The sequence below is a fragment of the Scophthalmus maximus genome, chromosome 10, assembly GCF_022379125.1.
Source record: "Scophthalmus maximus strain ysfricsl-2021 chromosome 10, ASM2237912v1, whole genome shotgun sequence".
Lineage (NCBI taxonomy): Eukaryota > Metazoa > Chordata > Actinopteri > Pleuronectiformes > Scophthalmidae > Scophthalmus > Scophthalmus maximus.
The window spans coordinates 17288357-17300711 of NC_061524.1; the positions used below are offsets into that span (position 1 = coordinate 17288357).

The 12355-nt window shown below is 43.9% G+C and overlaps 1 protein-coding gene across 2 annotated transcripts in view; it reads left to right on the top strand.

Moving 5' to 3' along the window:
- Positions 1–11925, top strand: part of pcdh15a (protocadherin-related 15a) — a 194123-nt gene extending 182198 nt beyond the window's left edge. The window contains exons 35-39 of one of the 2 annotated variants that reach the window (XM_047335297.1): positions 5602–5623; positions 6269–6307; positions 6453–6526; positions 7676–7790; positions 7946–10498. In XM_047335297.1, the coding sequence (XP_047191253.1) occupies positions 5602–5623; positions 6269–6307; positions 6453–6526; positions 7676–7790; positions 7946–9802 (2107 nt within the window). In that variant the 3' untranslated portion in view covers positions 9803–10498. Of the gene's footprint in view, positions 1–5601; positions 5624–6268; positions 6308–6452; positions 6527–7675; positions 7791–7945; positions 10499–10542 lie in introns of those variants that run through there. The other variant, XM_047335296.1, reaches the window with a different exon arrangement.
- Positions 11926–12355: the final 430 nt, after the last annotated feature.

The window sequence follows — 12355 nt, forward strand, 5'->3', positions numbered from 1 at the left end:
CACAACCCGGTCTATGACGACAACAGTCCGATCTGCAGCCCTGATGCCTATGCGCAGGGGCAGAGTCTTTCTGAAAGGCGGTTCTCCTTTTCTCCTCCCCGCTCAGCTGTGTCAGGGTGCAACTGGTCAATGCCTGCTCGCATTCACGCTGGGTCGCACAGCTACGAAGTGCCAAGGAGACAAGCTCTCATGGACCCGGCCGATTGGGAGCTGCAGATTCTCAAAGCAGCCATGAGAGGCAGGCGAAGGCCAGAGAATTCAGACACACTTCACATGTGTGGCAGCACGGAGTCTAAATTGTCGGTCCGTGAGCAGGCCAGGCAGTTGGAGCAGCAGGTTTTCCAGACACAATGTTTCCAGCAACGCAGAGACTCCTTCGGCTCGCTCTCCTCCATCCTTGTTAGGGACAGAGATAGCGATGAGATCCTGGAGCTGACCTCAGATACTCTGCTCTCTATCATGGATTACTCCTACAGCCCCACATCAGTAGGTAGACATGTGCCTCCCAGCATTATCATTACTCAGGGAGAGGAGTCATGGCACCCGGCTAACCAGAGACCAACTCCCCCTGTCCTCGGGAACTTTAGCTCCAGCCTCTCCAGCTACATGACAGTGCAGCCTTGTCAGATCATGGTGGAGCTGATACCAGACCCGCCAGAAATCCCTCCACCTTCTCCACCGTCCCCACCAACATCTCCTCCCTCAAGTCCCCCTTCTTCTCCAAAGTCAGCCTCCTACCTTCATAAACCTCAGTGTCCCCCTCCGTCATCTCCTCTTCCTGACAATAGATCGCATGCTCCCCCACCTCCACCACCTCTTCCTCCCCCTCCCTCACCCTCACCTGTTGGTGATCAGTCGCGCCCAGTCGTCCAGTTTGTTCCCACCTCTTTGCCGCCTGCGTCCTCGCTCAGGCCCGTCTCCGAGCGAAAACACCCCCGTCCTCTTGACCCATCACAAGCGGATGTCGGGGCGAAGCGGGAGCTGAAAGGGATCCTGAAAAACATCCAGAATCTAGCGGACATAGAGAGGTCCGTTGCCAACCTGTACAGCCAAGTTGACAAAAACTGCAAGGTGCCCAAAATCAACAAGAAACCACAAGTGAGTGAGGAATCAGAGGGTGCTAACAAACCGCAGAGCCCTGATCCCTGCCATGAGCAGCACGCGCCAGAAACAACAGACTCCAGCGCTGCTGTCCAAATCAAATCGACGCCGAGTGTGAACTGCACTGAAAGAGTCAAGAGTCAACTGGACACGGCAGCAGAGGTTCAGCAGACAACCCAGAACAGCCCAGACTCTTCTGATCTCAATGAACACTTTTCCTCTCAGTCCACGGTGTTCTGACTTTTTCTCTCTCCACACTCATTATTTCTATTCATACATCTCCATGCCTGTCTTTCTGTCTATTTCTAAATATTTTTTTTCTTTTGCACAGTTGGTAGTGACTTGTCTACGCTTTAACTTAAGTCAGAGAAGTCTGGCGGTCTGGGGCTTTTCAGACACAGAATGCTTTTTTTACTCTGTATTTTGTGTGGAAATTGAATTTTAGTGCCACCTGCCAAGAAATGTGCTCAATTTCAGCCACACTGACTGTACAATACGCTTACAAGCCTCAATTAGAACATAAGACGGAGCTTGCATGTACATAATCACCATGGCTTTGTTTTTTGCATGTTTTATTGATCTGCACTGCTATGAGATCAATGATAGGTATTCCCTGGAGCTCACAGATTAGTCAGTTAATCATGCGATAAGTATGTTATTTCATTCATTTAACATTAAAATCTCATAACCAAAATGACTAAGTTAAATTACACTAATCAGCTAAATTTTTTAATCCCACAAGCCCGGGGTCTGTTTCCCAAACCCATTTCCTGGCTGCATATTGCTGCTTTCGGGAAAAAAGTCTCTTCCTCCTTTAAAAAGATAAGGGCATTCAAATTGCGGATGCTGTTGCTTCGTGCAAAATCCAAATTAGGCAAAAGAAAAAAAATTGTAATGTTAGATTATTTTTAATTTTTTTTTAAATTAAGGGAAATTACCATAACTGATAAGACTTTTCAGAAGGTATGCAAATTGTGTGAAATAAGATTCATAGTATTCAGGAAGGATGATCACACATTTTTTGATGAAAAATGTTAATAAAGTTGTTTCAGTGACTTGAGCTCACATAATGTTGCATTGATTTAGGTGTAATCCACTGGGACGTGCAATGACGAATGAATGTGAGCGAGAGCTCACAGATGTGCGACAATCAAACATTTCCACAGACATAAACTGAAACAAACCTTGCATGAAATAAAAGCAAAGCATTGGCTTTTACACTGAGATGAGCTACAGGAAAGCCTTTTGTTTGAATGTACTACAATCGATTGAAGAAACAGTGGGGCTCAGCACTTCTAAGTGAGAACATCTGATGTTGGACGAAGCGTCAGCTATAGAAATACATAGACTTTTTTTCCCAGACAGTCTTGTGTTGAATGAGGGAAAGCCAAGCTCTGGGGGACCTGTCTATTCACATGTCTGCCGAGATCCTCCCAGCATGATAAAGTAGTCACTATGATGTTCGACTGCACACTGGAAAAGGCTAATTAGAGAACCAATCAATTGTTAACCGGGGCCGCCGCCTGTGGGACTGTCAACTGCTGTTACCCGCTCCTTTCCTTTTCCATCCCTCTGACCTTCTGCCTGATCCATTCGTCTGCGTTTCTCTCGCTCACTTCTTCTCCCCCTGTAGTTAGCTCTAATACTTTCCAATCCATGGCCTCCTCTTGTTAATCTTTCCTCGTGGATCTCGGGAGATTCTGTTACCTTCTTTATACTCATTGCCATGCGGCATCTGTCCCCGCTCTCTTCTTTACTTTTTTTGTGTGCTCAGGTTTTTCACTTGCCCTCCTTTCCTGTCTTTCTCCCACTCTTCATGTGTTTGTTTCGTGGTCTTAGCATACCTCTCTCCCAGAGCAATGTTATGTTTCATTCATTATACATTCCCCTGATGGGCAGAATGAACACCTACTGATTCTGCATTCCATGTTTCACTACATGGGATAATCTCTTTTGTAAAGATACTTTACATTCAATTTTTACAATTGGTCTTATCAAAGTCTTTTGTCTCAACATAAAAAAGTTTTAATTAAATATTGAAACTAGATTTAAACATTTTTTCTCCAACACATTTCCAAGGAAACCTTACAAAACCAAGAATCAAAAAATAAAGATAAGCTGAAAAATGAAAGTATGGAGAAATTTGAAAGGTGACACCGACTCAATTCACTGCGTAATAGGTCCATGAAAATACAAACCAAAGCCATATGGTATACATGAACATAAGCTATGATTAATATCCATGCACAAACAGATGCTGATCAGATCAGTGTTGCATGAAAACATCCACCTGCTGTAACACATACTACACATACTATATTATGATTTTTGGAAAAACAAAATCACAACATATGAGGTCTACACATTGTGTGTGTGTGTGTGTGTGTGTGTGTGTGTGTGTGTGTGTGTGTGTGTGTGTGTGTGTGTGTGTGTGTGTGTGTGTGTGTGTGTGTGTGTGTGTGTGTGTGTGTGTGTGTGTGTGTGTGTGTGGAGAAGCCTACAACATGCACGCGGGGGTATGCAAAAAAACTAAAATCTGAATAACTTATATTGTACTCTTGCACATAACTCTTCATGTGTCCACGGCTTGTTGTTTGTATGTTTTTTGTTAATGGTTTTGTGCGGATTACAGAAACAAGATGTAGAGTGGATTGGTGAGCGCGCTGGTACGGTGCATCTGTTGTTTCCTTTGGACGCAGCATATCTAGTCCCTATTTACTGTACCTGTTTGCAGTCTGTGTGCTAAGCTAAGCTCACCTGCTGCAGGTTGTAGCTTCATACTTACCTTACGTACACGAGAGTGGTATCAACCTCCTCATATAACGATTGGAGGACATTTTTCAAAATGTTGAATTATCCCCTTAACTGATTCCTACCATAATGTGGTGGCTTTGATTTGTTGCTAAATGATTTGTGGCATTAGAATACTACAACCTAGTGTTAGTATGGAAAACTGTAAAGAGAGCTACGTAAAGGGCACCTTACTGTTACAGATATGATACACTGGGTTCTTCAGCATTCAAGGCCTGTTGTAATTCTGAGCTCACCTCTCTCACCTTTTTTTTTTCTACAACATACCTCGTGAGCCTGATAAGGTAATATCACCCATCTTCCCCCAGGTCCGTTCTCGTGCAAACTTCCTGTGGCTGCTGTCCACTGGGTCATTTTTCTTGATGTTGCATGAAACAGCGGTAGGCGGCAGCCAAGCCAACAGGTCATCCATCAGATCCCACTCCCATCGTCCACTCTGCCTGGGAGGTGTGGCCGTATGGCTCTGCCCTGTCCCCTGGTCACTGCCCATAATAACAGATTACAGCTCTCCAGAGAAAGCGCACATCATTGCTTGGCCATAAATCTGAGTGTGAGGGTCGTCGTTATTTATGGGCCCAGACAGGTTACAGTTGTACGCTTGTGAACCTGGAGGTTTTAGCCGGGCTGCTCCATTACTCGCCGTGTCTCATCGACTTCTTGCCGAATGCATTGCAGATGCACTGCTGTTGTCCGCAGGAGCAGCTCTGACTTGTTTTTGACCTCTGCCAAGGAGGTTACTTTTGCACTTGTGTTTGGTCGTTTGTCCACAGGATTAATCCAAACGCTCAGAACTTTGCACTGAAAGTTGGTGGAGGATGAGGTATGGGCCATCCTCCACTTTCCTTAAGAATTTTCAACATTTTCATCAGTTTCTCAGCTGTGTTCTGTTTAGGACTTAAACAAAATCGATCTGAAAAACTGATGGGAAAAAAATCTCAGGAAATAGCCTAATGTATGAGTTGTCAAACTTTTTTTTTAATTGTTATGTTAAAAAAACTGACATTTATGGTGATGAGATCTATGAGCCGGTACAATTTTGTGAAGATTAACACTATTTCATTTAATTTTTCTATTTTTTTATTTTCTATTATATTGTTTGGCCCTGGTGGAGGTATGCACTCTATTGAGTGCCATTCCTGTTAATCAGTTTGATACTGAAATTACCAAGATTTACTCGATTCAGTTTAAAAAAAAAGAAAAACCTCGCCGTCTGGGGAGAGAAAATGGCACATTGTGGCGTGATAAACAAAGACAATTGTATAACCTTTCTTTGACTTAGTAATTCCTCCATGCATCAAAATGTCCTTTTCATATCAGTTTGGAGATTCTCTAGATATGTCTGTATAAACTTTTTTTCAAAACCCAATCTTCCCAGCCCCTTTCATATTTCCGTTTATTGTGCCTTTTTTTCCTCCCTGTTTGGACGAGATAACGGGAGAAAAAAACCGGTCCGCACCCACATGATAGCATTGCGGCCTTAGGCACCCTCTGCAGTACTGTACTGCAACTTTAATTGAACACATGGAAATGCACAGTAAGTAAAGCTGCATTTATCTGCAACTGGTCAGCAGAAAATAGACACACTAGTCCCGGAGACACTTAACATTTAATTGATCTAAAAGCACCTGAAATGTTACCGTCAGTCCAAATTCATTATTTGTCTCATTTCCTTTTTCCCGCTGCACACAGGAGAAGAGGCTATGGCAGACAGGTAAGCATATCTTTTGTGCCATGTTTTTATCATATTGTTGTACCAAGTCATTTTGTCACTCTGTGCTGCTTGCGGCAGCTTATATCCTATTATTCTTATCTGTAACTCACTTGATGGAAAACACAGAATGAGATTAAAATGAGATCCCGCTGATAGGACTCATGACACTGACATTACAGTTTAGGTTTGTGTCGAGAGTTGGCTCTATTCTCCAGTGTTCCGGTCAAACAACAGATAAGCATTTGGATGAGTTTCTGTCCTCTGTTGAAAAAGAACACAATCGGGGACCAAACAAAGTCACTCCGTTTGACTGTTTTGACATAAAACTCCTTTTCTTTTGTCACCCTCAAATTGATGACCTGTCAACATCCAACAGAGGCAGGATGTTTGAATTCTTTCTTGTAGTTTCTTACTCCATCGCTTGGTTAATTCCTTCCCTCTTTTTCCTTGCTTTGCATCAATATTCATCAGTATTTTCACCTTGCTCCTCCATGGTGTGTATAGCTTAGGTTTAACATTAGGGAGGCCTGCATTTTCTGGCTTTAAATCTGAAATGTCTAGAGTGAACTCTTCCTGTCCATGTGTGTGTCTCTCCTGACCAACCCTTCCATTACCTTATCCTTCTTCTGTACTAAACTTTGGCAGCAACAGCAACTGCTGAGGCCATCTCTGCTGAGACCTGAGGTAGAAACACTCCCGCTTTTCTTAATTCACAGGGATTGTAGTCAATCTGCTGTATACTTACCCTGTATGCTGCTGCTGCTCTTCTTCTGATGTCTTTCTCTGAGGAGTGCTGAGTAATTTCTCCCTCTGCCTCTCTGTATTGCAGGAGCTCTCCATGGAGTCAGGTATCGACCCGGGCCAGGACTACTACACACAGGACTACTATAATTACGACCAAGGGTGAGCATGCAGCCCACCGACCGTCCCATCTCTCTCCACTCCTAATCCAATCCATGGAACTGATCTTCAATCATTTAAAGAAAGAAAAAAACATTTACATTATTGCGTCTTATTTTTCTTGACCTTGCCTCCCAGCTCCCAGTGCTGAGGTCCTTGGGAGATGGAGAGTATTTTAAAGAAGTTCAGAATAGAATTATGAGCATAATTTATGCGGCCTCTTTGGTATTAGATACCATCTGAGCATTTGCCCTCTCTTCGCTCATCAAATGAGATCAATTATGCTTGCCTTGAGTCGTGTACCTGAGAGCCTAAAAGTGTTTTCCCGTGGTTTAATGGATAGAGGGTGTTTTGGCTTGCCTGTTTTGTTGCCCATATGGTCTAAAGAGGAAAAACACGGAACTCAAAGCTGTAACAGCTGCTGAGAAATTGTTGTTCATTAAAAGCTCCCACTCTGTGGCAGGTGACTCTCACTATATATACCTACCGGGGAGAATATTTATAAACCTCTTTAGCCTCTACATGTTTCCTTATTCCTCCATTAAATCCTTTCAAACTTGCAAAGTGATTTACTTCCCATCTTTATTAAAAACAAAAAATAATAAAGTCGTCCAAAAAAGCAGTAATGAATGGGGACAGCCAGATATAACAGAGAGGTTCAGGAGACACCTGATTTTTTTTAAGAGGAAGAATTGCAAACATAAAATGTGTTAAGGTCTTTTATGACAGGCATTGACATTAACACCTGTAGCAGCTGGAAAGGTTATGTTGTACAGTATGCACTGGTCTGCAGACGGCAGTTTTTAAACTATTCAATCATTTTATGGTTAAATAGTCCTTTAGTATGCCCACTGAGTCTGGAGCATATTGACAGCGCTATCGCTCGCGTCCTCGTAACAGATTGTTAATTACATTCCTCCATACTGACTTCCTCACCTCCTGCACTATTTTAAATAATGATGGTTTCCTATTATGATACAGAAAATATGATGTTTGATTTCTAAGTAATAGTTTTTTATGGCCTTATTTCACAACATGTAGATGAATACATTTTTAAAGCTAACTCTTTGTTGCTGATGCCATCTACTTTGCTTTGTCGATTATTAATTAATTAATATTATATGTCATTCATTGTGTGCAACTGTTTCTCAGGTATGACCTTCCTCAGTTCGGCAGTCGAAGGAGGCTGATATCTCCCATGTATGACGAGTATGGAGAGGTGATCATGGAGGATGATGGGTATTACTACAGTCCACATGGCCCTGAGGTATTACCTTTCCTTAGTGTGATAATATTAACAATTGCTTTATTGGGTTTTGTGTTCCGTATATTGTTAAAACGGCAGTACCAACCCTCGGTGACATTTCAACATTGTGGCTTTATCATCACAAAAGGTTGCAACATTAAATATGACTGTCTTAGGGCCGAGGCAGAGGCAGGGGCCGTGGCGGCGTGCGGGGTAGAGGTCCACCTAAGAAGGTCGCGTTTAGCGATGTGCCGCCAGAGGAGGAAATCGAACAAGCTGAGCCAGCAGCGGCGGGTGAGCCCTCTAAGGCTGCCAAGAAACTGAAGTCTGTTATGAAACTCAGCAAACTCCTGGCAGCCAGCAAGAGAGAGCAGCCATCTGATGCTGGTCCCTCTGGCCCATCTTCATGGAAAAAGGCCAAAATGTTTAAGATGTTTGGTGCCGGGAAGAAGGACAAAGATTATGCCAAACTGATGTCAGCCCGCCGCATTGACAGCCAGGAGAGTCTGACTGACGGACCAGCACTAACGGGACCGATCGACAGCAAGTCTGAGTCCCGCAGCCGTCTTGGCAAAGTTATGAAGAAAATCAAGTTAGGCAACAAGTTGCAGGTCAGGAGGAAGTCGCAGAGTAGTGTGAGTCGTGGCTCGGCCACAGGCAGTGAGAGAGACGAGGAGGCCTCACAGGTTGCCAGTGAGGATGAAACAAGGTCCAAAGTGTCTATTAGTGTGACAGAAAGTGAGCCAGAAGCAGGGGCAAGTGGAAGCGGTAAGGAGAAAGGCTCCGATGAGGAATCCTCGGAGAAAAGCAGTATAGACAGAGATTATCTGAAAGTAGATTTAGACCGGGATGATGCCAACGAAAGCACAGTGGACTCAGAGGAAGAGCCTGATGACGAACCGGGGGATTCTGATGACGAAAGCAAGTCCAAATCTGAAGGGGAAGAAAGTGAGAAGGAATCTGTCAGTGAGAAAGAATCTGGGACCGAAAAAGAATCGGAGTCAGAGAAAGAGTCAGAGTCTGAGAGGTCATCGGCTACGGAGAAAAAATCTGAAACGGAGAAAGAGTCAGAGTCAGAGGAAGAATCTGACTCCGAAAAAGAAACAGAGTCGGGAACGGGCACAGAAAAGGGTTCAGGAACAGAGAGGGAGTCTGAAGAGGAAGAGGCTTCAGGGAGTGCTGAAGGAAGGGGGTCTTCTGCCCGCTCCTCCATGAGATCATCAGCTACTGAGGCCAGCAAGGAGAGTAGCTCGTCAGGCACGGGTGGCAGTGGCAGTAGGAGTGGTAGCAGAAAAAGTGAACGTTCAAGTGAGAGTGGTGGTAGTGGTAGTGGAAGAGGTGTTGCATCATTAACTGGGTCAAGTGTTAAGTCATCGCAGAGAACCGGATCATCAGGAAGCGCAGTGACATCAGAGAAGTCCAGTGAAGAGCTCAGTGAGGCCGAGTCAGGGACAGGGACAGCCAGCGAGGCAGAGTCAGAGATTGAGGGCTCCTCGTCTCGTGGGTCCAGCCAGAGGAAAACGTCTGGGTCAGAGTCCGCTGCAGGCTCTTCTCCGGGCAGTCAGCTGACCGATCAGAGTTCCCTGGGTAGCGAGGAGAGTTCAGCCGGTTCCCGGTCCACCAGTGGCAGCCGGCGTTCCCGAAAGTCCACCCTGAGCGGCGGACCTGAGGACACAATCACAGAGGAGAGTGAAGAAGAGGATGAGGAGGAGGAAAAGAGCAAAGAGTCTGCCAGCGAGCTCAGTGATGAGACATCGTCCACGAGCTCCAGTGTGGCATCTGGAGACCCAGGGCCCTCTGCCCCCTACGCTGGTCCCCCGTATGGCTCTGAGGTCAGAAGCATTGGTGAGACCTCTGAGGAGACATACGGAGGACTGTCCCCTATCACGGAGGTGGACGAGGACGCCATCTCCTCGGACAGATCCTCAGCCAGTGGCTCTGGATCAGACTCCAGCGGTGCGACAAAGGGCAAAGAAACACGAGCCACGTCAGATGCTGATTCAGAGTCTGAAGGAAACTCAACTGCCTTCTAGACAGATATATTGTCTGCTGTGAAGTAAGAGAGAATAAAATCAATTACCCTTGCATGGGAGTGGAGAAATATTGCTTCCCTCTACAGAGTGTTTCAAACATCCACTTTTTCCTCATTTCTCCTTCAGAAGGAAAAACTTTGGTGGTTTCCTTCTGCAAAAAAAATGATAATTCATCTCTCTTTCTTACATCTTTGACCTATTCGTCTCTTTAGTGTTTTCTGAGTGTGTTGTTGCTTTTCATCTAAAAACATGCACGTGATTCTGCTGTGAGATTTTGCATGTTGCAGCACCAGATGCTTTGTATGCTATGTTTCCTGATTTTTAGAATTATTCCTTTTAGGGAATGTACCGTACCTCTGCATTTCATAGAAAACCTAGGCTCCCCCCACGAATTCAGTTCATTCTTCTTTTTTTTTTAAGTTACACAACAGCTCCTGTTTCACAGTTGTATTAATGTAATAAGAGCACTTTGTGATCCAATGTCAGTATTTGGACTACGAAGGAATCTTTGTTTCAGTACATGACAGACAAAGTTCTTACATACACACGAGTATAATTCCTGTGGGATAATAAGGCAAATTTGGCATTTACACAATTTACACAGATGCATTTTTGTAACTTGGGAGAATACCCTCGGTCAGTACCCTGTGTACAACACAGCTATCTGCGGTGTTGAGAACTTGTCATGTACTCTACTTTCTGGAAAAAATATAATTACTCTTGACCCGTTTCCTCCGCAGACTGGGAGAAAGAAGCGGATTAAGCTCCTGGTAGATCGTGAGAATGAGACCAGCTCCACAGGAGAGGAGAGCACCACAGAGAGCCAGTGGAACCGAGTCCCCAACTGCAACATCAACGGGAATGTCTACCTCGCACAAAATGGCACCATCGTCCGAACTAGGAGACTGCCACACCCAAACAACCTGAAGGTGGGCTCTCCGTGCCGACTGGGAAAGCATTTCAAAAAACTAGACAAGCTGGGTGTGACTCATGAAGAACCTCCCCCTGTGATTAGCATTGAGGGCTCAGGAAACAACGTCGAAAATGGAACAGATACATGTAGTCCCTCAAACGTGGACGTCAACCTCAACACTCGGTCCTCCTGCAGCTCCCTGGCATCCACCATCAAAGAGCTCAAAGGTTTTGGGTCCAAAACCAGCATTGCCAAGGCCTTGATTGACAGAAACAGCGTTGGCCCGTGTGGCAGCGAGGAGCAAGAGACTTCGGTTGATAACCACAAGAGCAGTAGGGAGACAGTGGAGTGCCACAGTGACTACACACTATCAGACGAGGAGGAGTTATGGATGGGACCCTGGAACAGCCTGCACATACCAATGACAAAACTCTGACTGGCCATGCAGAAAATCTATCTCCTTTTTGTTATTTTCCTAACTTTATCATGTTGCTTTTGTTCAGAGAATTATCATAAAATATGATTGTGTGCCTCAACTGGATAAGCTCTAATCACTGTCCATGACTGGTGATTGCAATTATAGTCAAATTTTATTTACAAGCTGTTGGAGCTTATTTGTGTTTATCACCGACAGGGCTATACTGGATAGAAACTTAGAGCTGGAAGGAAAGGAGTGCCTCACAGAAATATGACATTTGATGTGAACTGTGTTTGACTGTAATTTCATTTTTTTAACAAAGAAAATTGGCCTCTTTTGTTGAGTGATTCCATGTTTAGCTTTCTTTCTTTCTTTTTTTAAAATCCTGAAACGGATCACAAAGATTGTCGTTCATTTCACTATGATGTTCAAGGTATTTGCAGAGAAATCTTAGTCAACAGCAATTTGTGATTACATAGTCTATGATAAAGTAAAATAAACTTATTTTGCTAATAGCATTTTACTTGCAAATAATTCAGATTGTCATTGAATATTTTATGTTGTGATCACTTGACAATGTTTTTGAAAATTCTGGAAAAATATATGAAATTATTTTTGTCTATTTTGTATCTAACAGATGGAAAATCTAACATATTAAATTAAAAATATAATACCCAAATGACTGTCATCGCTGTACTTCAACAGTAAAATCATATCATTTTTATATGGACATTTGTACAAAATGTGGTATTTTCAACCTCTTTACATTGACACACAGGACCCCAAGGAAAACCAAAAATGTATTACATTGAACAATAAATCTGTAAGCTATTTGAATTTTTTTGTGAGACATAATTGCAGGCCTATTTTTTGCAACCCCCCCGCCCCTCCCCCCAGACCTCGATATCAAGGTCCTTCAGCAACATGGATGATGTCAATTGTAGCTCACATTTTTGAAAGTACTCTGAATATGTGCTGTATCACCCAGCAGATGAACCCAGTAAGCTCATGAAAATACAATGGCCGCAGAGAGAGGTCTGTCAGACGGAGGCCTACTCTGTACACTGGGCTTTTACTTTAAAGAGGAGAAATGACAGGTCACCAGACATGGGGATATATGGACTGCCACTGGAGCCGTAGGAAGTGCGCTGTGAAGTCTGAGAAACTGACAGTCTTCATGAGCACACTTTCTCACCTGTCAACACAAACTGCCAACAAAGAA